At 45.2% G+C, this 26,942-nt stretch overlaps 1 protein-coding gene across 5 annotated transcripts in view; it reads left to right on the top strand.

The window, feature by feature from the left end:
• PLCH2 (phospholipase C eta 2) overlaps positions 1 to 26,942 on the top strand; it is a 300,920-nt gene that overhangs the window by 262,050 nt on the left and 11,928 nt on the right. For all 5 annotated transcript variants that reach the window (XM_082229783.1, XM_082229780.1, XM_082229782.1 and 2 more), the window contains 7 exons: positions 1,353 to 1,450; positions 1,847 to 2,029; positions 3,370 to 3,477; positions 5,419 to 5,543; positions 8,402 to 8,486; positions 9,610 to 9,756; positions 14,525 to 14,604. In XM_082229783.1, the coding sequence (XP_082085909.1) occupies positions 1,353 to 1,450; positions 1,847 to 2,029; positions 3,370 to 3,477; positions 5,419 to 5,543; positions 8,402 to 8,486; positions 9,610 to 9,756; positions 14,525 to 14,604 (826 nt within the window). The remainder of the gene's footprint in view (positions 1 to 1,352; positions 1,451 to 1,846; positions 2,030 to 3,369; positions 3,478 to 5,418; positions 5,544 to 8,401; positions 8,487 to 9,609; positions 9,757 to 14,524; positions 14,605 to 26,942) is intronic.

Raw genomic sequence — 26,942 nt, 5'->3', positions numbered from 1 at the left:
TGGGCAAGATGGAGTTCCACCATGCTTTTCTTTATTCCAATCTGTGATTAAATCTCCGGAGTCCAGATAATCCACCTACCTACTCACTCAGGGCTGATCCAAGATGTTTTGCTGCCTCTGGTGAAAGACAACATGGGGCCACCTCACCCTGTTCCTCATTCAGAAGCTGACCAGATTGATAGTTGACACTTACTTCAGCCTTGGTGATGGGACATGGACTTCTACCATCCCGCAGAGCATCAGGCTAATTTAGGCATACACAGCTCTATCCTGCGACACCTCGCCACCATTCCCTTCCCTCAGAATCTGCCAACTACCTCATGCAAGGGCCGGCCCTGCATGTGCTCCATGGCTAGAGATGTGAGAAGGTATCCTTTCTCCTTCTGCCCTGCATTTCTCACACAGAGCACAGTTTCCCTTTCACTGCACTTCATCTCCCACCCAGAACTACATCATTTCTCTTGCTGTCTGCTGTGGAGGAATTATATGAGTGGTTATGCAAGTTACATTGACTGGGATTCAACTTGTGAGTCCCAAGAGTGGAAGCCATGTGCACCCCAAAATTGGCTTGGGGTGTCAATTGGGAGAACTCCTGGAACAGGAAGAGGGGGCAATCGATCCATCTAGCAAACTGCAAATGCTAGCCATGACAGAACAATTGCTTTGTGACGTTAAATTTCCTCCCGTCGCCATTATTTTGCTCCACTCCATTAATTTCAGTGCAAAGGAAACACAACGCAAATGGAGGGCAGGGGGACATAATCAATTGCATATCGTTTGCAGATTGAAAGCAACAGCAGCAGCAAATACTGATTGTATTTGTGGGACTGATTTCCATTCTGGACCTAGGGCGAAGGAACGAATATTGGCAATTTCCATTCCTGTTTCTCCAACATCCCTATCCATGATTGAAGTGGACTGGTTTGTGCAAATGCACACAGACTGCCTCATCTGCAAAACTCCAGACACAGAGTATACCTGCTTGTGGTCATTCCCAGTCAGAGTAGACCGTACTGAGCCAGATGAACTGAATTGGTGCATAGTAGCTCTTCAAACACCCATTATGAGCACCTGTAGCTGAGCGATAGAGCACATGATTTTGTGTGCAGAAAGTCTCAGGTGCTGTTTGGTGCTAAAGTTTAATCAAAACAGCTTAGAGTTGATTTGACAATGACAGCATTTTGTGTTCTATTTCCATGGGTACCTATTGTTTCACCAACTCCTACACACGTTGCCTTCTCCTCCAGTCCTTTGTTTGCTTGTTTCTTGTCGCTGCTGAGGATCTCTGTTCTCTTAATTCCCCAACCCCCCTGGATCGGAACTGACGAGCGCAATGTGCTTTGTTCCCATAGAACAAACCGACAGAAGAAAACAATGAAATTATCCCGAGCGCTCTCCGACCTGGTGAAATACACTAAATCCGTTGGGATCCATGACGTAGAATCTGAAGGTAGGTGGTCTGCTATAAAGACGAAATAAGAAGAGAAACTGTGGGTAACCTTGCAGGTATACACTGCAGTCCCATGCACCTTTGCCTAGAAGCAGGGACGGGGAAGAAGGCCTCAGTTTCTGTTCCACTCTGTATTCATCACACACAGCCCTGCTTCTGTTCTGCTGCAGCTCATCTTCCACCCAAAATTATGTTATTCATCACTGTCTGCTGTGGCAGAATTATTTAATAATTTACATTGTTGTTATGTTATTCCACCGCATTCATTTTAGTGTAAAGGAAATGCAACGCAAATATGTAGTCCCTTGTGATCCGAAAGCAGAAACATCAGTGGATGCCGGTCGTATTTGTTAAATAACTAAAAGAGGCGATGCACTCTCCCCGCCTTTGTTCCAGTCTCTTCCAGTTGGCAAGTCTCCTCTTTCAGCGAAACGAAAGCTCACCAGATCCTCCAGCAAAAGCCGGCCCAGTATCTGCGCTTCAACCAACACCAGCTATCGCGAATCTACCCTTCCTCCTATCGCGTGGACTCCAGTAATTACAACCCTCAGCCCTTCTGGAATGCTGGGTGCCAATTGGGTAAGGAGGAGCCAGAGGCAAAGCTTTGAGGAACGAGGAAGGTAGATGGGAAAGCTGTCAATTGGATGCTGTTTTGCCTACAAAGCCTGCTGTGTTTAAAACAAAGCGGAAACTTGCTTTGAAGAAGCTTATTTTCCCACGGAACCTTCATCCAATTTGTGGGGCCAAAACTTTTCCCGGCGCACTTTTCATTGTGCGAGTAACGCATAAGTAGACCCACATGGTAGCCTTTCTAGGACATGGTCACAAATGGCCACCTGTACTGTGTCCCCAAATTTCAGCCAGTTGCCACGCACAGTATTTCTTCTGGAAACAAAAACAAAATCACCTGCAGCATAAAATGACCCGGGAATGCATTTAATTCTGCCTTTGGGGTGCATTTGCTACCACAGCCCCATGTTAGCAGATTGGGGTAGTAAAAACACCCTACAGGCTTTTCATAGACAAATGGTCAGGGAAAAGTTGAGAAATTGGCAAGTTACCTTTGACCAAAAAAATGTTACCTGTTCTGGATGCAGTTGCACTCCTCTGAAGGAGCAAGTGTGTAGCTTGTGGGTCCTCCTGGATATATCTTTGTCGCTGGAGGCCCAAGTGGGCTAGTGTGTGCCTTTTGCCAGCTTTGTCTAGTTCACCAACTGCAGACACTCCTGAATAGGAACAGCATGCAGTCCATGTATTTGTAACCTCAAGCCTGGATTACTGTACCGCTCTACATGCAGGACAGCCCTTGGCTCTGGTGCAGAATTCCCCCAGATCATAGCCTTCTGCAGGAAAATAGGTCTTAGCATAAAATTACAACATTTCTGCTAAAAATAGGAACCCGTTAAAACCTACTTGAACTTGCTTTCATGGGAGGTAATTATTTCCTTGGCAATATTGAATTAAGTACTTTCTGAGTTTATTTCTATATTCGCTTGCAATGCTTGCTCTCAGATAAGATGTTAATTTTACCATTGCAGCCAAAACTTTATTAATTGGGCGGCCTATCACTCCTTTGCAAATTTGCATGCTTTAGCATATTCCATCTCCTCTGCTTTCTTCTGCCCTTTTCCGTGCAGCGTGCTGATTCAGCTCCATCTCTCAAAAGTGAGAAAAGTAGCTGAACGCCACAACTCTTCACATCAGGGATATTGCACAAAATAATATATATGTATATCTAGATATATTTACTCGCTCTCAGTTTTCTTTCTTCTGCCTGGATCCGTGGCATCAAGAAGTCTATCCAGTCGCTTTCGCCTTCAAACGTGGCTCTATCTCATTTTGCTCTGACAGCTTTGCTTTTAGAAATGTGTTCAGCAATTTATCACCTCTCTCTCTCTCCACCCTTCCAAATATTGCAGTTGCTCTAAACTACCAGTCAGAGGGGAGAATGCTTCAGTTGAACCGAGCCAAGTTCAGTGCCAATGGAAACTGTGGCTACGTCCTCAAACCCAAGTGTATGTGTCAAGGTAAGGGGAATGCAGATCTCAGCTTTAACTAATGATGGTACCGCTATTACAAGCATGCGCTGCAGCAAAATGTTGCAGTGCATTTTCACCTTTTAAACAGGAGTGTGCCTGTTCAGGGTTGTAGCTAGTCAACCACGCTGTCCCCAAGGACCCCCCCCATTTCCTTCCCTACCCCCAGAGTTTCAACTGACATTTAGCATTCTGTGGCCAAAAAAATTAAAGAACAGAATCCCCATGCCGATCCACAGACCGTCCACGGGCTGGATCCTGAGGGCAATTGGGCCGGATCCGGCCCGCATACCATAGTTTGCCGACCCCTGTTACATTATATATTAATATTGCTTATTTATTATGATTATTTTCAGAAGGTAAAATTAAAAATTAGTTTTCCAAAAGCAGTTTATGTGCTTCTTCATCAAACATAGGTTTACCAAGCTTCAGTGTTGTCCAGATTTGATTCCTCACATCAAGGAACATATTTTAAAGACCCCCTCACTGAAGAAATTTGCAAAAAACAAAATAAAAATGGAGTCAAAGGCGAGAAGTCAATGTTTAAAGAGAAATGTATAACAAATTTGGAATCTAGAATATATATGTAAAGATTTTAAAGTTTAATTTTATAAAAAAAAATTGATTCCGAAAAGAAATTTGCAAACATAAAGTTTCACTGTCTGAGATGGCACATCCTAATAAGATAGGAAGATAGGATTCTGCCTTCTACAGAGTCAGACCATTGATCCATCTACCTTAGTACTGTCTGCACTGACTGGCAGAGGCTCTTCCGGGTCTCAGACCGGGGCCAATTCCCAGCTCTAGCTGGAGAGTCCAGGTTCTGAACTTGAGACCTCCTGCATGCAATGCAGAAGCTCTAACACTGAGCTGCACCCCTTTCACAAAGATAAGGAAGGATAAATGTGATTAAATGCCCATGTTCCTAAAGCTAACTAATGGAGTCAGACCATTGGCTCATCTATACCTGTGCAGTTTCCCCTGGCCAGCAACAGATCTCCAAGGCTTTGGGCATGGGACATCCCCCAATCTAGCTGGGTATGCTAGGAACTGAACCCAGGGGCTTCTGCATTCAGAGCAGATGCTCTACCCTGCAGGCTTTCAAAATCCCTTCAATCCAGATTGTACTCTGTTCCTTGTTCACACTGAGCCTCTCCTTGCTTATTGGCTCACCTGTGATGGATCTGTGTCTTTCTTCACCTACTTAAGACCCGTTATCTGCTCTCCTGCACATGGCAGCCGAAGCAGGCATTTTGAACAGGGCTGAGCCATTGGCATTGCCTTCACGCTGTGCTTCATTGTCTTGGTTGTCTGCAAACCACTGGGTTCTGATTAAATTAATGAAATCTTGCTGTCTTGGCTCTGCTGACAAGCCTCTTGTCCTCTCTGCTGCTGCCTGTGTTTCTACAAAACGAGAGATGTGCACTTCTTGTTATCCCTGTATCTCATCACAGGCTTGGAAGAATTAGTCTGTGTCATTAACTTCGAATTTACTGCTTAACAAGGCAGCTTCTTTCTCGCCTTTTGCTGGCCTGTAAACGACATTTTGTGTTTGTCTGGTTGTAATTTAGTAGCCAATCTGTGATCACAATAATAAAGACTGATTGATTGACTTTTTCTTTCTCTCCGCTGCCCACTCCCCAGAAGAAGGAATCGTATCTGTTTGATTTTCACATTCTAGACTAACAAGCCTCATTTGCAGCAGCACTGCTTGGGAATTCCAGCAAAACCCAAACGGATCAATGCCGTTTCAAAATGAGCGCAGTTGGGAGAGTTTCCGTTTGCAGAGTAGACAACAGTCTGGCTCAGTATTAAGGGAGCTTCCTGTGTCAATGGAACAGCGTGTCTGGAAGTTGATGCACGTATTGCACATTTTGCAAACAACTTAGCTCTGCCTTAAATCTCTGCGTATGTTCTGCGAACCTTTCTCAGGGATCTTCAACCCAAATTCCGAAGACCCACTGCTTGGCCAGATGAAGAAGCAGCTCGTGTTGCGAATCATCAGCGGGCAGCAGCTTCCCAAGCCCAAGGACTCCATGCTGGGAGACAGAGGAGAGGTATGGACCTGTTGAGAGAGGTGCGGAGAGATCTGGGGAGAGCACAGCAACATCTGCTTGCAACACAGCCACTGTGTGCTGAGAGCCCTCTGGCAGCAGCTGTCAGAACCAATTGCTGTAGGCAGAATCTTGGTGCCAGTGACTGCCACAGCTCCACTCCCTTTTACAACTTGCCTTTACTTAAGCCTAGCCTCCAGTACTGCTAAGTTAAGTGGAATTGTTAAGTGGGAAAAGACAATCACAGGTGACAATGAGCAAGAATTTCAATTCAATTCTCACTTAATAATAATAATAATAATAATAATAAATTTTATTTATACCCCACCCTCCCTGGCCAGAGCTGGGCTCTAACACCAGTAAAATTATGATAAAAACATAATAGGGGAAAAACAACAACAACAAAATGATTTAAAATACAGGTTAAAATGCAATTTAAAATGCAGCCTCATTTTAAAAGTAGTCCATGGATCAAAACCGTAAGGGGAGGGAAAACATAAGGGTCAGACTGAGTCCAAACCAAAGGCCAGGTGGAACACCTCTCTCTTGCAGGCCCTGCGGAAAGATGTCAAGTCCCGCAGGGCCCTAGTCTCTTGTGACAGAGCGTTCCACCAAGTCGGGGCCAGTACTGAAAAGGCCCTGGCCCTAATTGAGACTTAAAGGCAAGCTTACATAAATGGCACTTTCTGAAACACGGGGGAGAACTTTCTGGTGGTATGAGCTGTTTAACAGTGGGATGGACTGCTTTGGAAAGTGGCGGGCTCTCTTTCATTGGAGGTTTCTAAACAGAGGTAGGATGGCCACTTGTGAGGAATGCTTTAGTTGCGATCCCTGCGTTGCAGAGGGTCGGGCCAGATGACCTTTCGAGTCCCTTCCACCTCTACAGTTCTATGATTCTATGAAACAATGCTCAGACTGAAACACAACCATTCTTCGGAGTTTGCCCTTCTGCTAATTTTGCAACGCAGTTCTCCAGCCAAGTAAAATGTGCAAACGCACATAAGAGTAGAGTGTGCATATAAATGCATGTATTAGTGGAAATGATAAACAAAAAATGCATTATATTAGGGGAAATTGCTTTGAAAAGAATGTGTGTATTATGAGAAATTCACACTAAAACACTGATGGTTTTTTTTGCGAGAACATGTATGTATGTATACTTTTTATGCATACGCATGTGTGTAATGAACTGTTTGCAGAGTTCTTAAAATGGGCTTTTATCTTTGCAGTTCTTTCTGATTACGGGTTTGGACTGGGGCGGAGTGGGGGGTGGATACTTCCTGCGGCCTCCTTTTTTTTTGGTTTTTTGGGACAAATTATGCAACACGTTTCTTCCCCCCTGAGACTAGCAGGTGCTCAGCCTTTTCTCTTTGTGCAAAGAGGGACCGACTTTGCTTTCTTGTCCACAGAGTGCCTTTGGGGAGATGGCTGAGCGCTGCCAAGATGCTCAATCAATGTGGCAGGAGCCCTATTCATGCCACTTCACAGGGAAGAAAAGGGGTTGGGGGGGCTGGTTGGGAAACACCTCCAAAGGAGAGCCAAGTTTAAACCCAGAAACTCACTGTAAATATTTATAAAGCTGCTGGGTTTGTCAGCCAAGATGGATGGGGCTTCATTAGTGCACCTCTTGGTATCTGTTTGCATAGTGTCAAACCCCCAGTACAGGGTGTTTTTTTTTGGGGGGGGGGGAGACAGTATTGGCCTTTACACTTTTTCACTGGGTGCAAAGGGGGGAAGGGGAAGTCAACTATGTGGGTCGTCTCCTCTCCCTCATCTCTCCAGTTGTTAGTTGGTTTCTCAATCGAAAAGCAACTTCAAGTATCCATTCTGAGAGGGTTGGATGCTTTTGACTTGACACTGGGTGCAGGATGCTTGAGTACAAAATACAGGCTCAATGCTGTATTTTCTGAATTTTGATTCCTTCGTGATGTCCACTTCCTTGTATTTGATATTTCAGCTGCACATAATTCACATTTAGATCTTGAATGAGGCATGTGTGTGTTTTGCACTCAGGGTAGGCCTTTCCCCGTTCCCAGGGCACCACCACAGCTGTGGAACAGGTTTCACAGGGAAGCCTTTATCTGAATTTAGGCTGAAATCGGAACTAAGGCCCATAGCTGTAAACATTTCCCTTTTTTAAAGGGAAATTCCCTTATTCTGAATAGGATTATACACAAGAAAAGGGGAAAGTTGACATCTATGCTAAGGCCCCATCTGCATAAATACATCTGAAGCAGTATCATAAACTGCCATGCCCCCCCCCAATCTTGGGAACTGTAGTTTGTTAAGGGTGCAGAGAGTTGTTAGGAGTCCCCCTCATAGAGTTACAGTTCCCAGAGTGTTTTAGCAATCAATTCCTCTACCCAGGGAACTTTTAAGAATTGTATCTCTGTAGGGACATTACTATTATTTATTCACCCTTCACCCTGAGGGTGAAGGTCTGAGTTTGGATCGCAACAAATTAAAATTCAGCATTGAAAACTGTACTTTCTATGATGTTGTTTTTAATCACAATAAAATAAGGGAGGTCCTCCTTATAATGTTTAGCACCCTTAATGAATGGCAATTTCCAGAATCCTGCGTGAGGAAACCATGGCGGTTTAAAGTAGTATGGTGCTCCTTTAAATATATGATGCAGCTGGGACCATAGGCTGCAATCGTGACTATGTCTACTCTGAAGTAAGTCTCCTGAATTCAGGGAATGACCATAGCACAGTAGCGCAGAACACTGGATCTCCAATGTCTAGATTGAAACAAGGATTCCAGAGTAGAACATTGCAGTCAAGCTTTTCAGAGTGGCTTGTTCTGTTTTATCCCAGCATTATGATGGTAATTGCCTACTCTTCTCCCCCTTTTCCCAGATAATAGATCCATTTGTGGAAGTGGAAGTAATCGGATTGCCTGTGGACTGCTGTAAAGAGCAGACAAGAGTCGTGGATGACAATGGTACGGCTTCCTTCTCCTGGCTTTTTTCTCTCCCCTCTGCATGATCCACGGTCTCTGATATATTCTCAGCATGTGAGAGCAAAGTTACGCTGAAGTTGCTTGCACCCACGAGGGTGACTGGAAACAAGAATTACTTGTGTGTGTGGTGTGAAGTCAGCGTTGTGGGATGAGTTTTAATAGGTAGGAGAGGATATGTTGATTGCAGTTTATCTCTTAGGCGCCCACTTATGGGTTGGACGGTTTTAAAATCCATCCCTTGGCCACAAAAAAATTAAAAACATAGGAATTATGCTGCAAGCCTTCTTTTGAGCAAGTCCAGCTATGAAGTAAACTGGCTTCCCCCTTCTTACCCCATTTAATAAAGAACCAGGCAACAGCCTGCAAAGTAAGTTTAAAAATAAGATTGACTTAGTGTATAATCATGCATTGGTTCACAATGGTAGACGCAAAAACTATAGAGGCAGAATATTTATATTTCCAGTATAGCTAGTCTTAGGCATGTGTCTGGGACTGGAGAAAGCACAGGGCTCATCTGCCCTTATGGCAGAAGGGAGAGGAACAGGAAGCACTATATGCTCAGGGGAGAGGAAATGACATCACACAGAGCCCTCTCTACCAATTGTATTTCTATGGCCGGAGTATCTGCCTGTCAGCAATACAGCTCTGTGGACACATAGACCCTTCTCGTGCTAACTAGCAAGAATATGCAATTACTAGGTTTGGCTGCTAATCTCCCACCATATTTCATATACCATATTTCTCTGAAACATCAGTTCAGCCCTGTAGCTTTAAGCCTAGGAAAAAATCTCCCAGTAAAGGCCACTTCCTTCCAACACCACTTCCTGTTATCTTCTCCTTATTGTCAAAAGTGAGATTGTAAGCTCCTTGCAGCAGGGACCAGACCGTTATGCTTTTAGAAACACATCCTTTTAGAGTTGAAAGAGACCTTAGTAAATGGAAGGATCTTAGACTGGTCCACAAAGGGCCATAAATCATGGGTGAACTCACAGCATGCACAGGAAAACTATTTCATCCATAGGCCACTGTGAACCAGCTCTCCTCTAGGATTCAGCCATAATGAAACTCTCTTCCTGTCCCCCCACCTCTTTATTTCCCTTTGCAGGTTTCAATCCAATGTGGGAAGAAACTCTGGTGTTCCCTATTTGCATGCCAGAAATCGCCCTGATTCGGTTCTTAGTGTGGGATCATGACCCAATCGGGAGGGATTTCATCGGACAGAGGACAATATCGTTTACAAGCATGATGCCAGGTTACTTGTTTATTTATTTTGTCTATATACCACCTTTTCTTCCAAGGAACAGAGATTGTGACTGGCCCTAGGTCACTTCATGGCTGAGTGGGGATTTGAACCCTGGCCTCCCAGGTGCTAGTCCAATACTCTAACTCCTACGCCACACTGGCTCTCCACAGAAGGTGGCAGCTCTTTTCTTCAAGAGAACTGACGAGCCATTTAGTAGATGCTGGTCTATTAGGGCAAGCAGTGTGTTGCCTTGCTAACTTCAGCCTGCCCCCACCTGCCTTTTTGCAATAATTCCAGAGGGTGGTCCTGGCTGTCAGATGCCTCCTCCTTGGTCTCAGTCTTGTATACTCAGCTGGGAGGAAAAGGAAGGGGACCAAAACAGAAATGGTTGGCTCTGGCTCCACCTACTGTTGGCATCCCTGCCTTCTACTCCATCATTCTCAATTAGCACCAGCCGTCACCGGAGCAATCGATAGCTGAGGCTCCTCTTTATCCCAGTGGTGCTTATGTGTGTTGCCCAATCCATTCCTCTTCTACAAAGAGTAACCCATCTGAAGGGTTATTCAGAGTCATGTCTTCCATCCCAAACTCCTTGTATCAGTAGATGCTCCGAAGAAGGTTGGCATCTTCAATGCCTCCATGTGAAATCCAGATCCCAGGGGTTGTACGCAATTGTTAGCCCTAGTCAGCATCAAATGGACATGACTAACTTGGCTCCACTCATTTCAGTGGGGTTTATTCTGGGCAGGACCTGAGACACAAGCCTGAGAATTTGGCTACTGTGAGGTCGCACAAGTGGCAAGTGATGGAAATAGGAACATTATTGGTCCCATTAAAGTTTGTAGGACATTGGGCAAGTTTGCTGGGTCAAGCAGGGGTAGGGAACCTCAGGTTTGGGAAGCCAAATGCCATCATCCAGGGCTCTCTGTCTGTTCCTCGGGACTATCTCCAAGACCATGCCTACTGTCCTGGGCACATTCCTCACTGGCCTTGAATGGTAATAGTGCCTGATGCTTGCTGGTGTGTGTGTGTGTGTGTGTGTGTGTGTGTGCACCTGTGCACATGTGTAGGCACTACAGATTTTTGTGCAGTCTTAGAATACAGTGGTACCTCAGGTTACATACGCTTCAGGTTACATACACTTCAGGTTACACACTCCGCTAACCCAGAAATGGTGCTTCAGGTTAAGAACTTTGCTTCAGGATAAGAACAGAAATCGGGCTCCAGCGGCGCGGCGGCAGCAGGAGGCCCCATTAGCTAAAGTGGTGCTTCAGGTTAAGAACAGTTTCAGGTTAAGAACAGACCTCCGGAACGAATTAAGTACTTAACCTGAGGTACCACTGTATAGCCTACTGTACAAAGGTAGAAAGTCAGATCTGTTGCCTCGTCCACTTTTCCCCTTGGCCACACCCAGCACTGGCATTTGGCCTTCAGAAGGCTATCCAGAAGGGAATGTGGCCCTTGGGCTGAGAAAAATTCCTCCCCTCTGGGGTAAAGAGAAAAGAAAGAGAGAAAGAGAGAAAGAGAGAAAGAAAGAAAGAAAGAAAGAAGGAAGGAAAGAAAGAAAATCAACTCCTTTTGATAAACTGGAATAATCTGGGGCGGAGTTAGCTCCAGTACACACCTTCACTTGCCGTATACCTGAATACCTGAATAGCTCCCAGCCTTTTCTTTGAGAGAGGAGGAATTAAAGCATGGTACTGGAAGATACTGGGAGGGGACTGGCTTCTTTTGAGCCCCCCACCCCAATTATGTGCTTGTGTAATTGTCTGGTTCCTCTCCCTGCCTTCCCTCCCACCCACCACTAATCAGAATGACGGGCACTTTGTGACTTGGTGGTTATATCTGCCAGCTCCTAATTTGTACAACTCCAGCTTGATAGGAGGGATTTCTTAGTCAATGGGGTAAACTTCAAAGCCTTTCTTGAAAGAAACCAGGGTCTCTTTCTCTGCTCTCATTTTTGTTGGCCGAGCACCAGTGGCTGCAATTACCGACTATAATGTTAAAGCAGCCTGATGGCTGAGTATCTGCAAAATTCAGAGGCTTTTAACACATTCCCCCCTTCCTTCAAACCCTCACCCATTTCTCCCTCCCTCCTCTCCTTTTTTCTGCCTTCCCAATTCAGATAAAAGCACCCTGTGTTGTTGTTCTGATTCCCCCCCCTTCTTGTTCTCCATCTTCTTCAAAGCAGAGGAAACTTGGCAAGGGAAAAGTTTTTTTGAGAGAGAGAGAGGAGGAAGGAATCCATCTGGCTTTTAAAAAGGAGAAAAATAAAAGATAGAATGAATGAGAGACATTTCTGATTATTACATTAATAACTGTTCACAGCGGAGAAGGGAATCAATTAGGAATTCCAAGATTGACAGCTGCAATAATAAAAGAAGACTAGTGTTATTTGATGACCGGGGTAGGGTGGGGGTTGGGGTATGCTCCGAACTCCTGCAAATGGGCCTCTTCCCAGGCAAGCTGTAGGTGGTAGCGAGTTTTTTTTTAAGAGCTGAAATAAACATTTGGGTGAGTAGAAGTAGGGCGGAGCTAAAACAGCCTCTCTAAATACTCTGTGCAATTTATGGGCAGTGGCATGGAAGGACTTTGCTGAAAATACGTGAGGCCAGAAGTCAAATTCTCCCAACAGTTTTCTCAGAAAACTCTCTCTGCTTGTTTCAGCAGCTGGTTGCACTGGGATCACTCTTGGAGAAATTTGCAGTCCGCAAGTGTCCCTAGTAGGTCTCTGCATTCTGTGTTCCTGATTGTAGGTTGGCCAGGAGTAATGCTGGAGAATGGTGTGGAGACTTGGACCTTCTGGGTGCAAGCCTACCCATGAAGCAGCCCCTCCTTTGGCAGACCCAAACTGCTTTGCCAACTTACAGTGGCACCTCGGGTTACATACGCTTCAGGTTACATATGCTTCAAGTTACAGACTCCGCTAACCCAGAAATAGTACCTCGGGTTAAGAACTTTGCTTCAGGATGGGAACAGAAATCATGCTCCGGCGGCACGGTGGCAGTGGGAGGCCCCATTGGCTAAAGTGGTGCTTCAGGTTAAGAACAGTTTCAGGTTAAGAACGGACCTCTGGAACGAATTAAGTACTTAACCCGAGGTACCACTGTATTTCCTTCCTCCTCACTCCCCATTGGCACCTGACCTGTGAGGTGTGTGTGTGTGTGTGTGTGTGTGTGTGTGTGTGTGTAGTTTATGGGCCTTTCTTAGTCTTCCTTTGTTCTCCTCTTCATATTCCTCACCGAACCCCCAGTTAGAAATAGCAGAGGTTGTGTTCTGAGCCAAAGCTTGAACCCAAGCAAGGGCTTTTAAAAAAAACAACCTTGCTTCAGGTAGGACACAAGCTTTTAATGCCTTTATATTCTTCTCTGGCTCAGATCCAGATCTGGACCAGAGAAGAATTCCAAGCCCGCTCCCTTGATCATTTCATTCTTCCCTGTCCCCCAAAGCCATCACCACTAGAGCTCCCAGCATGTTTCCTCTTTCCTTAGTTTGCAGAGAGAGAAGCAGAGAAGAGAGTTTTATTTCTCCTTTTCTGCATTCACTCTGGGAAACAGCATACCTGGGGAGACTACAGGAGGTGGAGGGGGGCTAAACCTCTTCTAGCATGCTGTTATCCACTACATCCTGCCAGCTCATCCCTGCTGTTGCTCCCACAGCTGCTGCAGCTTGAAGGCAGGAAAAAGGAAATGAGGATTATAATGTTGGGGGGTTGGGGGCTGATGAGAATGGCTTTTAGGGATGAGGAGGGAGAGTGAGGATGGGCAGCAGTAATTTTGCTGAGCCTCTTAGGAGAAAAAAAATATTGAGGGTTGGGGGGAGTTTTCATAATTTCTGTTGCTGCCTCTCAGTAGCCTCTTAACATGCTCCACCCAGGATTTCCCTGACCCCATTACATTATTACAGATTTTCTCTATCTTGCACCTACCACTTCATTGTATTAAGAGGCTATTTTTAATATTACATGGTTTATAAAGGCTTTAAAGTGAATTAATAAATATTTATGGGCAGAGAAATGCAGGCAGGGAACGGGCAGGCCCTATTTTACTGATTTTTTCTATGGCAGGATAAATTCTCCAACTGTTTCTTGGGTTGGGAGCTCACTCGCAACATATTTTTATTTTTTGCTCCCGCTGCAAGTACCAACGCCAGCAAACTGCATATTGACGTTACATTCTGCATCCTCCACAATGATCCCAGACATGGCGTTGTTCTGGGGCATTTTGACCAAAGACAGCAGCCACCACCCCACCCCAAAAGGTGGAAAATATTCAGAGAAGATTCTTCAAAGAGGCCTTTCTCTAGGTGTGGGGTGAGGGTGAGAAAGAGAGAGATCCCAGAAACTTTCTTGGGGGGAAAAATGTCTTCTGAGAAATTTTGGCTCACCTATAGTAATTTCCACGTAAATCCATGGTGAGTTCCAGAGATCTTTTCCACGGAATCCTCTTCCTACCTTCATTGCTTCCATTTGCATATTTTCCTTCATATTTCTTAAATGGTTTCCCCTGTTTTTCTGGGGTGTGTATGAGGGGAGGGGATTCTGATCTCAACTCACAGTTCTCTGGACTTCTGAGACTTCATAAAATCACAGAGTTGGAAGAGACCCTGGTGGTCATCTAGTCCAACCCCCTACAATGCAGGAATGTGCACCTGTCCCATGTGGGAATTGAACCTGCAAACTTGGCATTACCAGCATCACGCTCTAACTAACTGCGCTATCCAGGCCCCGGAGGAACTAGCTGGGATGTGTGCTTTACCTACTTCCCTTGCTTTTCAGGCTATCGGCATGTCTACCTGGAAGGCATGGAGGAGGCGTCCATCTTTGTTCACATAGCTATCAATGAGATATGTGGTAAGGTGAGTAATCACGGGCCTTGAGACGGGGAAATTTGCCCCTTTCCATTGAGGAACATTTGGTAAGATTCTAATTTGGTGACTTGAGAACTCTTTAAAACCACATTGCTCTACCGCTTTTTTGTGGGATGGGAGAGCAATGGCAGAAAGGAAAATTTCACTTGTTTTGCTAAAACCAGACTTCTCTAAATTGGGGTTGCGTCTTAAACCTCATGGGGAATGCTCTCTGCTAGGAACCACACCACTGAATTAGGGTGAGAGGTCTCTCGCCTGTCCACACACGTGTGCTCTTGCACATGCTTGCTCTTGTGGTCGTAGGGCCACCTACCCGCAGATCAAACCATATGCAAGGGTGCAGAATTTGCTTTGAAAAACCATGTAATAGGTCAATAGTTATTGTTAAGACTGCAATGTCTTATTTGCAGTCTGGAGTAATTAAGTCATGGGTTGTATCCAACTAAGTTTTATTCAGAGCAGACCCATGGAAACTAAGGGACCTAAGGGAACCAAGTTTACTATATGACCCCCTTATTACAGCAGCTCCACTTGCTACCGGTCTGTTTCCGGGCACAATTCAAAGTGTTGGTTATGGCCTATAAAGCCCCATACAGCTTGGGCCCAGGCTATGCAGTGGGAAAGATCATATCTCAGGAGATGCCCTTCTCTCAGTCCTGCTCCCCTCACAGGCATGCTTGGTGGGGACGTGTGACAGGGCCTTCTCGGTGGCTGCTCTCAGACTCTGGAACTCCCTTCCTAGAGAAGCCAGACTGGCTCCCTCCTTTTTTTTTCTTCTGCAGGCAGATGAAGACTCTTTTATTCCACCAGGCCTTTATGAACTGGCTTGTGTTTTTTTTTAAGGAAACAGCTTTTAATAGTACTATGCTGTTTTTGTTGTCTGTGTTTTAAGAGGTTTTTAAAAATTGCTTTAATTCTATTAGAGTTTGATTGCTTTTTAACAATTACCTTTTAGTTTTTATTTTATCTGCGTTGTTTTCATTTGCAAAAGCCGCCTTGGGTCCCGCTTGGCGAAAGAAAGGCAGTATATACTACTGATAAGAATAAATAATAATGTTTGTTAATTTTGATGGGTCTGCTCTGAGTAGGACTAACGTTGGAGACAACCCTAGATTTTCAAGGGGGTAGATGAAAAGAAGAGATAACTAGTTTTCTAGGTAAAGGCAGCGAGCAAGGCAGAATCTCACTCTTGAGCCTTCCCTTTTGCCCTGTGCCTGATGCTGTCAATAATTAAGCCTTTTCAGCCGCTATGTACCGCTGGTATAGCAGATAGAAAACCAGACACATGAGTGAGTGGGCAGTGTTTATAAGCTGAGTTTTTCCACATGTCATCTTATGAGCTGGAGGAACCTTCCTCTCCCTCCGCTAAGGGAAGAAGCCTGGGGATTGGTGGTGGGATGACGATGAGTGGTCAGAGGAAGAAGACTGGGAGGAGGTGGTGTCAGAAGCTGAAAAGGTAACAGGGCTTAGTGAGCTGGGAGAGTCTGTGGCAGATAGGAGTCCAGAAGCAGAAGCAGGAGAGGAGGGAGGCCAAGATGCAGAGATGAGTCAGGCTGGAGAGGAAGCCAGGTTGTCTGCCCCGCTTCTGCTGCAACAAGCTTCCCTCACAACTGGTGTCCCAGGACCAGGAGAGGCATGAAGATGGAGGAACAGAGATATGCATGAAGGCACAGTCTCAGATTGCTTGAAAACAATCCAGGGAAGGAGGAGACTTAGGCAGCTGTGAGAAGGCAATGACCTTTAGTCTCCATAGCTGCCTCATAGGGGGCAAGACCTACTGAGAAGAGTTCCTGTGCTCATTAGGCCTGACACTCCTTGTTTCTTCCACTATGGAGATACCTTAACTTGCTCTGTGTGATTTATTGCTGACCCGCTCCTGTCACCATATCCTAGTAGAACATCTTGATTGGGAGTGCTCATCCCAGCATCCTCAGCAAGAAAAGGGCACATCACCCCCTGTTTTCCTTCATGCTCCTTCTGCTTCGTGTTTTATTGTACACTTTTAATTTTGCGTGGAGACCCCCCAAAATTGATTTCATCCTTGTCAATCGCTTAGAAGCCATTTTGGCAAGCGAGCGGTATGTAAACGAGCAGATGATGATTCCCTTTGAGGAGAAGGTCCCAGGGCTGCAAAAAACAAGGCTGGGGATTCAGTCCAAGCTTCCTCACAAGCATTGGATTCCTATAGCCAGAACAGGTGAGGGGCAGCCACCAGATTCATCACCAGAAAACAAAACAAAGGGGTGTCCCAGTAAAGTTTTACTGCTCCTCTGTGCATGTGACCATTATCTGAAGGGCTGTCACATGGAAGATATGGAACTAGCTTGTTTGCTGCTGCTGCAGAGGGTAGCCAATGGGTTCCAATTGCAAGAAAGCAGATTCAGACTAAAGGTTAGGAAGAACCTATGGACAGAAAAAGCTGTTCGAAATGGAACAGGCTCCCTCAGAAGGAGGCGAACTCTGCTTTCTTGGAGGTATTTAAACAGAGATTAGATGCTCACCTGTCAGGGAATCTTCGGCTGTGATTCCTGCATTGCAGAGGGTTGGGCTATATGACCTGCATCTAGAAGACTAGTTGCAGTTCTGTCTGTCCTTCCATGGTAGCTAGATTTTTCCCCTCTCCTCTCCTCTCCCGCATGCAACACTAGAATTCACTTGGACCATAACTTATGGAATATGCTTCCATAAGATATGGTGATAGTGGACAACCAGCGAGCCCTCCAGATGTTGTTGGACTCCCAATTCCCTTTAAATTTTTGATTCCTCCCCCTACATCCCTCTTCATTAAAATCTCTCAAGGTGACATGCTATGAAAAGAATGCCAGCCAATGCCCCACCACCACTGCAACAGCAAATGTATAAAACCCTACAAAATCAAAACAGCAGAAGCAGGAATTAAATGGAACTTCCATGTGCGTGGGCAAGATACCAGATGTTGGAAAGAGAGAAACAACTGGGGAATGCCCTTCATGTTCCACTTGTGAGCTTCCCAGAGGCATCCTACTGGCCACTTTTGAAAACGGGATACTTGAGAAGATAGGTCTTTTTTGTCTACCTCGACAAGGCTCTTCATATGTTTATACATCAGTATGTTGTATTGTGGGGCTGGGGTTCTGTATCTTATTGAAACAAGGGACTTATCCACACTAAGAGCCTGATTCAACTCATTGCCACCCCTGCTTGCCCTGGATATTTTTGAAAGAAAAACCGTGCACTGTGTAATTAATGTAATGTGTAGTTCGGCCCTGTCTTAGCTGTCCCTCTGCCCATCTCTTTGACGCATTCGGCCTCGCTTGGAAAAGCATCTCAGACTTTGAAACTAATTAATAAAAGACTGGGAGGTAGATAGAGGGGACAGGAATGAGATGGTGGGAGGGGGGAGAGAAAAATATACCTCCTCTCCAAAATGCAGCTCCTCAACCGTGCTGCTGTTGTTGCATAGCCCTAATTAAAGGCAGGGAGAATGTGACAGGAGACGGTAATTAGGGCAAGGAAAATGTACTGAAAAGAACAAGCAAGCCTCTGTCTGGGTTCAAGGAGCTCAGGAGGAGCCAGAGAGAATCCAATTCCAGATTCTCCGGAACCTGAGGGGAAGAAGGAAGAGTCCGAGTGTTGCTTGGCAACGTGTGCAAAGGACGGTCAGGCAGAAAGAGAGACAGAGAGTGGCGGGGGGGGGGGGAGGGTCCACCTCTACCAATCTTAAAAGAAGGGAAGCCAGGAGGATAAAAGTTAAGACTTGAAAGCAACTTGAGTCTCTCTCTCTCTCTTTATAGAGCTCTGTGGGTCTTTCATCCAGTTCCAAAGTTAAAAACAACATTCAGCTGGTTTCTGCTACCTACAAGCTGTGCAGCAGGCCGGGGACTTTTATCTGTTTGTGTCAAGGCTGGGGATAGATGAATCTAGTTTCTCGTTTCCCCAGTTTTACATTGATTTCTGCACATTTCTACATCAGTTTGTGATTTATTTATTTTTAAAGTCCTCGTGGGAATTCATCGGCATTTAATTGGGATCTTCTAACCGTCACCGTTTTCTATGTAATTACCTCTTAACGTCCACAATTTCCCAAGCAATTTTCCCGCATATAACACAATTTTGTGTGTTGCTTTCATGCTAAAGTATGCACTGTATGCATTTTTAGCCTTGTACATGCATTTTTGTACACATCCACACTTTCTGAAACAATACACAAAACACAACAATCCTTCAAAATTCACCTCTCTCTTTTTTTTCAAATTTTGCAACATAGTTCTCTGGCCAAGCAATGTGTACAAAAATGTATATAATGGGCAAAGTGCACATAAATATATATATATATGAAAAAAAATGTGTATCTCAGACAAAATTGCCCACAAGCATGTATATATTAGGAGAAATTATGAAGACTTTTTTATATTTAAAAAATTGCAAACTGATACGGAAACGTAGAGAGCTAAATTTAAATGGGAAATGGAGAGAAACTAGAATTGGCAGGTTTGCCTAACCCTAAGTGCAGCTAGTCCCTGCCAAAAGCAGAGTTGACCAGTGCTGGTTCCTGGTGGAACCAGCAGTACTTGGGAGTTGCCTGAACAGGAGCTCCCAAGCACAGCTGATCCCTGCTGAAAGCAAGGCTTGCAGTAGGTGCTGATCAGCCGACTGAATCCAAGCCCCACCTTCAACTAAGATCTGCAGCCCAGATGAAGCTCAAGCTGTGCTGCAAAGGAACATTTTTCCTTGGGAGAGATGACTTGAACTCAAACTGGCTTTGCAAAAGCTGCAACGAAAGAACCAGGGGAGCACTCGGAGTGATCCTCAAATTCTTTATTTGCTTCCTTTATTGTCTCGTTGCGTTCCTGTTGCCAAAATCCGTGTTCTCTTCATTTGGACAAGGCTTCTGTTTTCTGAAGGGAGCCTTCCTGCCTTTAATAGCTTCCTTGACTCTGCTTGTTAGACCACGCTGGCATCTTCTTGGCCCTGTCGCCGCCTTCACTGATCTGTGGTGTGCGTTCATTGCAGATGAGCTTCTATTATTGGGGCGTCCTACAATCCATAAGTGTTCTGGAATAAATTGATCCTCTTGCATTTTCCTTTCGACTTCCTTTTTTACCATTCCCTTCATCTTTTTATTTTTTGGAAGTTCTGTCTTTTGAAATCAAATGTGACTGCGTTGGACTTCCCTAACAATTGTCCACTTACATAGAGATTGGTTTTGATAGCCCTGTGATCACTTTGGCTCCCACTTAGCTCAACAACAACTTATACCAGGGCAGGCTGTGCTCAATGAGCTATGTTCTATGCGCTATGCAGCAGGAGGTTACAGGCCCAGTCCTGGCATCTCCATAATGGGCTGGGAATGTCGCTTGTCTGAAGAAGAAGAAGAAGAAGAAGAAGAAGAAGAGGAGTAGTAGTAGTTTGGATTTGATATCCCACTTTATCACTACCCGAAGGAATCTCAAAGCGGCTAACATTCTCCTTTCCCTTCCTCCCCCACAACAAACACTCTGTGAGGTGAGTGGGGCTGAGAGACTTCAAAGAAGTGTGACTGGCCCAAGGTCACCCAGCAGCTGCATGTGGAGGACCAGGGATGCAAACCTGGTTCACTAGATTACGAGTCCACCGCTCTTAACCACTACACCACACTGGCTCTCAAATCCATATAAACACCCATATTCTGCCTCTCTCCCCAAATTTCTTTGGCGTGTATGTGGCATGTCAGATGTGTCTCTTATAAGCAGTAACAGAAAACATCTCATTCACTGAAAGCATAATAGAATGGTGTCTTAACCTGGCCACCTAAAAGTCAATCATAATATTGACGCTGCATAAGTATATTGGGTGTTTGTGACACACCAGGAAAGGCAATAATTGAGAAAGGCTATAGCTAAGGTGCAAATTAGGTCCCAACTTCAAGAAAACCCAGTCACAGATGGTGAAGACAATGCTAAGCAATGTCCTGATGCAACAAGTTAGTTTCCTTATACAGAAAACAAATTACGGAACAATTCACACTTCTGTGGTAGCTGTAAGGGAGGTTTCCATGGAGGAAAGTTGGACAAGTTGATGCAGGAACAGCTGATATTCATATACGCAGGTTTCAAACCATGTATATATTTATAGGTGAAAAGCAGTGCTATAAATTGTGCCTAGTCTGGAAATCATTGAGGTTCTTCAAACACCATGGAGGGGTGTTCTAGCTGGTGGGTCCTACTGCTGTATTTTGAGCTAGCAGAAGCTTCTGATTACTCTCCAGTTGCAACCCCACGTGCAATGCACTGTAGGAATTTAACCTACATACTACCAGGGCAAGATGCCTGCTGGAGCAGTCCAGTGGCCCATCTATGTAGTCCAGCATCCTGTTCTCGCAGTTGATGCCTCAGAGACGCCTGTGGGAAATGCCCAAGCAAGACCTGAGCACGAGCGCACTCTCCCCTCTTGTGGTTTTCAGTAGTTGGTGTTCAGCAGCATCCCTGCTCTGACCATGAAGGCAGAGCATGGACATCACAGCTGTTTGTTGTTGATAGCCTTATCCTCCATGAGTTTTGTCCAGTCCTCTTTTAAAGCCATCCAAGTTGGCTGTAACCAGTATAGCTAGGTTAACTATGTAGGTCAACAAAAGAGGTTTAAAGACTCTCTCAAGGCAAATCTAAAACAACGTAGTATTAACACCGACAACTGGGAAACACTGAGAGCGCTCCAGTTGCAGAACAGCCTTTACCAAAGGTGTCATGGACTTAGAAGATGCTTGACTTCAGGACGAAAGGGAGAAACGTGCTAGGAGCCAGTGTGGTGTAGTGGTTAAGAGCAGTAGACTTATAATCTGGTGAACCGGGTTCGCGTCCCCGCTCCTCCACATGCAGCTGCTGGGTGACCTTGGGCTAGTCACACTTCTTTGAGGTCTCTCAGCCCCACTCACCTCACAGTGTGTTTGTTGTGGGGGAGGAAGGGAAAGGAGAATGTTAGCCGCTTTGAGACTCCTTCAGGTAGTGATAAAGCCGGATATCAAATCCAAACGCTTCTTCTTCTTCTAAGAGGAAGGCACACTTGGCAAACCCTCACCGTGATCAACTCCTGCCTGGAAACCTATGTCCCCACTGTGGAAGGGCGTGTGGATCCAGAATTGGCCTCCACAGTCACTTACGGACTCACTGTTAAAACGGTGTTTATGGAAGACAATGTTACTCGGCCACGAGTGATCGCCACGCCAAAGAAGAAGAGAGAAAGATAGCGAGGACATTTCATAATGGCACAGTCCATACTTAATTTCTTTGAAGCTTGAGCAACTTGGACACCCTTTAAGCTTTGCATGTTTGTGCGCGCGCACACCATTTTACCTTAGGCTTCCCCACCTCTTGACTGAAGGCAATTTTCAGCCTGTTTAACCTCCTTTGATCAGTGCCACATAATTCTGACCCTCTTTGATTTCTCACTTTCTGCCCGGGTGGCTTCTTGATGGATGGTTTTAATTTACAGCTGACTGACACTTCTTTTTTTAAGCCCTGGCAGCAATTTGAGGCCTTGCTGGATTCCCATCCGAACCCTGTCCACCGAGTGTCGCTCTCTTTTAAGAGCATCAAAAGACCCCCATTGTATCTTGCAGACTCCTCCTGGTGCCTCTCCCCACCTTTCCAATTTCTTCCAATTTCCAAAGCTGATTGCTTTATTTCTCGTCTCAGTGTTCTCAAATCTATTACCTGCCCCTTGTTGCTTCTCATTACTATTTCTGTCTGCTTCAGTTTTTATTGAAGCGAAGTCAATATGTTAATTCATAGCTCTAATCTTGCTAAGGAACAAACCTTTTTTTTGGGGGGGGGGCTTAATGAGACCATAAATCCATCCCACTGAATATTAAACCAAACTTGATGTTCAAGCAGTGATGGCTGATGCCTATTGGGGCTAGTTGGGTGGAAGGCAGAGAGGCTCACAGTAGGTGGACCCAACTAATTCTGGTTTTTGTTCCCATCTTCCTCCCTGCTGTGTTCCATCAAAGTTACAAAAGAGGATGTGTCATCCCTTTTTCTGGATATAAGTATGAAGTAGGGCTCTGTACAGCCTACTGATCCCACCCGGTGACCTCTATCAAGCCACCCCACCCTGGGACAACTGGAGACCAACCCAGGGCAGGGATGATGTTTTATTAGGGTGCTTTTTTAAAAAGTGGAAATTGTGAGGAGGCAGAAGGTTCTGTGGCCATTGTCATAAGCTGATTCAGTTCCCCATGGGAAATTGCTTTGAGCTTCCAAACCCGGCATAAAGTGTGATTGAACCCCATGCCCATCAACTGAGGAATTAATTCCTTCTTGGACACCACCTTCTCCCTTACACACACACTGCGGGCCAATGTTGACCTGTTGGCAGTGTTGGGAAATAACTGGGGAATACCAGTTAATCCTTAAGTCTCGTGTGTGGGGGGAACTACAAAGAAAAAACAGCTGACTGCCTAAATTGAAAAAGTGGGGGGGGGCCTTGACCCACTCTTTAGCCAAAACAGCCCTCAGCTTAGTTTAAAACACAGATCTATGCAGTGTTTGCAAAACATGAGAAATATACATTGTTAGACCTTTAAATGTCCCAGTATTAAGCAGTTGCAATTGAGCTTCCCTGTCTCTACGCTTCTCAGACGGAATAGATCACATACTTTAGTAAGTTTAAATGCTTTACTTACAGTAGTCACAGTTCTCTCTCACGCATTGCTCAGTGCTACAGCAGAAACAACACAGGCAAGGTATTCTTGGTTGAGGAATACTGGAAGTATCTTCAAACATGGAGACTGGGCTGGGGAGCTCCAGTCTCATATGTGTGGTCAGCTTGCATGGTTCAAAAAAGAAAAGAGAGGAACAGGAAACAAAACAATACTTTCTCCCTCCTCAAAGATGAGTAGTGGTGTGACCGGGCCACATCCTCTCTAGAAATTTACAGCTCTGTGGCCCTTAACCCTTTCACTCACTAACTAGCATAGATATGCATTGTTATGTTTGACTGCAAAAATTCTCACAGGCGGAACCACCCTTCTGTTAACTCCCTGATGTAATTATGACATCAGATCATTGACAGATGGGGGCCCCATTCATCTGTCAAAGTTGGCCCATTGGCTGTGGGGAGATAAAGATCTGGCCCAGCTAGTTCCCTGCACTGGCTTCTAGAGTTTGAAAACTGCTCAACAGACTGGTGCAAAGGTGGGCAGTGTAGGAGAAGCAAGTCTGAAGGCAGTCCATGCCAAATTTGGGGGAGAAAATATGTGTGCTTTTACCCAAGAGTTGTGTAGCTTTTGTTAAAAAGGCACTTCTCTGGCCTATGTTAGTCAATATTCTGCTGTTCCTTATTCTGCTGTTGCTAGGTAATGGTTTCTACCCGATTTTAGGAGCCTGAAAATATAGAAGCTTGTTGCTATGCAAGATTCTCACAGATTAGGCCTCAGTCTTGAAGAGTTTACAGTTCAGGTAGGCTGAGGTTAGAAGTTAAGTGTGAAAGGAGGCAGGGAGGAGATGTTTGCGGAGTTGCGTCTGGGATATACAGCTACTGGATTTCTGATAAGCAGCTTTTGAAGGTATAGAAGAGGGGAGGGGGCTTTAAGGGGCAGCTGTTTCACTGTGTATGCTTTATCTGCTGAATTGCCTCTTTTCCCATTGCTAACTTCGAAGGCTAGACTTGCCAGTTGACCTAAAACAACAACAGCCAAATCTGCTCCTTCACTTTTAGCAGCTATACAATGTGCAGAAATCAGCCATGAAGCATATTCAGGCAGCTGCTGGAGCCCAAGCGCCCTGGGATAGCCCACCTCTGACACTTAACCCTCAACTCCTTTTTTTGAAGAAGAAGACAAAAAAGCATTACAGTGGTGCCCCGCAAGACGAATGCCTCGCAAGACGAAAAACCCGCTAGACGAAAGGGTTTTCTGTTTTTCAATGCGCTTCACAAGACGAATTTCCCTATGGGCTTGCTTCGCAAGACAAAAACGTCTTGTGAGTCTTGTGATTCTTTTTGCTTCCCCCCTTTTTCTAAGCTGCTAAGCCGCTAATAGCCTTTTAGCCGCTAATCTGCTAAGCCTTTAATAGCCGCTAAACCGCTAATAGCGCTAATCTGCTAAGCCGCTAATAGGGTTGCTTCGCAAGACAGAAAAACCACTAGACGAAGAGAATCGCGGAACGGATTATTTTCGTCTTGCGAGGCACCACTGTACCTGTTTTCCTCTGGCACTCAGTGACTCTCAGGTGCCATTTTGGACTGGTTCCTGAATGGCCCTGTAAATTGAATCATTCTGGAGCATTGTGTATACTTGGGAGAGGGGGACACACAAAGGGGAAGATGGGTGCCACCAAAAGCCATGGTGGTCACCATCTCTCTCTCATTTTATTTTTATTTTTTAATGGCTCTCCAGTGGAAGAGGGGCCTGCTAATAAGGGAAACACACCATAGGTGGGAACTTTGCCATGGGCTCTCTCAACCCAGCTGAGGTTTTCATGGCCTGCTTCTCAACTCTGTAGCCATCTCGGGCAATCTCTGGGGTTTGCAATCTCATTTTTGCCACTAAGTTCAGCTGGGTCATAGGAAGCAGACTATGTATGGTTTGAGCTGGCTGGGTCCAGTGTTGCATAAGGCCCTGCCCTCTTTGTGAAGTAGCTCCAGGGCACAACCTGGGCTGTTCTGGCTTGATTGTGCCAGAGGGCATTTGCAGTTCCTACAGCTAGTGAGCCTGCTCCCAGAATCCTCCATGTGACGTAGCAGCAGGTCCAGATCCTCTTCGAATTTGTGTGATCCTTGCCAGTTGCGAGGCTGTTCCTCCAGCCTAATGCAGTTATACTTTATGGAAGATATAAGAATATACAAAATAGCACATGCTAAATCCAACCAGTTCATGGTGCATGAATATATTCATTTAATATATATTGCACACAGCTGAATTGTGGGTCCACTTCAGAACTCACATTCTTGCAGACTCCTTTGCGGGGCGGTCCAAAGAGATTTCTGCCCTTTAATATGATAAAGATGGTTAATCCAGGCACACACAGGCCATAGTCGGAGCTGCTTCTGGGCACATGCTTCAAATGAAAGAGAGCAAATGCCTGCTGAGGGGAGCAGAACTTGATGTGTAGGCAGCCCGGGGTATTTTGTGTGTGTGAACAGTTCTCCCTGAGAGTTTAAAGGCCAGAAATCTCTTTTAGAAGAACAGAGGCAGTACAGCAGCCCACAGCCCATCTCGTAAGTACTTCTATTATTAATTTTTATTTACCTTGCTGTTTCTGTGCAGACTTTTAAGGTCTTCCTCTTGAAAATCCACACAGAAACAGGACAGATGCGGTCCTGCCCCTGTGCATAACTGCGAGTGGCCGAACTTTGATGGCTCCATCTATCCCTAGTTGTAATTCGCTTTTTCAAAAATGTGCTTTAAAAAAATAAAAGGAAAGCTATGGGTTGCATCCAAAGTCTGTCTTACTCAGAGTAGGCCCATTCAAATTAATGGGCATGACTTACTTGTGTCCATTAATTTCGGTGGGTTTGCTCTGAGTAGAACTCAATGGGAGACAACCCTGTGGTCCTCAGAAAGCTGACTGCTCCTTGGTCCACCATTATAACTTTCTGTACTCCAAGGGAATCACAGGGCCCTCCTACTCTGCCTTTTAAGCTTTGCATATGTTCACCTCCAAATGACTATCTCCTATTGCTTCTCTCTCTCTCTCTCTCTCTCTCTCTCTCTCTCTCTCTCTCTCTCTCGTAGCTTATCTGTGTTGCTCGTCAAATTTCTCATGTGTGGCTTCTCTCCAGCCCCCTTCCACTGCCACCGCCCTCCTGATGTTGCCTTTATCTCTTTGCGTAGCCTCCTCAGCTTGTTCGGTGTCTCACTTTCTGCCTTTTACTTCTGTCTGTTTGTGATTTCAGTGGACTTCTCTGTGTCAAAAAAAGTCTCCTTTTAGAAGCAGAGCAAATTTAGACGCCTTGAAGGTACCCCCCTCCTCCTCCCAACACAGGAAGGTGTAGTGCGCTCCTAGTGACACGTTCTGCATGCTTCTCTAACCGATAACATCATTAACATTCGGTGGTTTTCTTCTCCCTTCCCCCCCTTATTTAGCTCTCTTTTTTATTATTTCTTCCACTTCCTGAAAATAAATAAATTAAATCTTCCACTCATTACATGGATTGCAACATTTCCTGGAACGTTTGCCGGGCCATTGAACAGCCAGAGTGCTCTACATTTATGAAGCAGATCCAGGATAAAATATATCCTTTATAGGGAACCCCCCCTCCATTGCCCTCTCCCTGTCCATCACTTACCCTCATCTATCACTTACCCTCATTTGTGGACTAGACACCATCTACTAATTTCAAAGGGGGAAATGAAGTTCCGGTTGAGCAAA

Source organism: Podarcis vaucheri (assembly GCF_965113315.1).
Source record: "Podarcis vaucheri genome assembly, chromosome: 7".
Classification (NCBI taxonomy): domain Eukaryota; kingdom Metazoa; phylum Chordata; class Lepidosauria; order Squamata; family Lacertidae; genus Podarcis; species Podarcis vaucheri.
The sequence above is the reverse complement of the archived record's forward strand: the minus strand, read 5'-3'. Positions and strand labels throughout refer to the sequence as shown.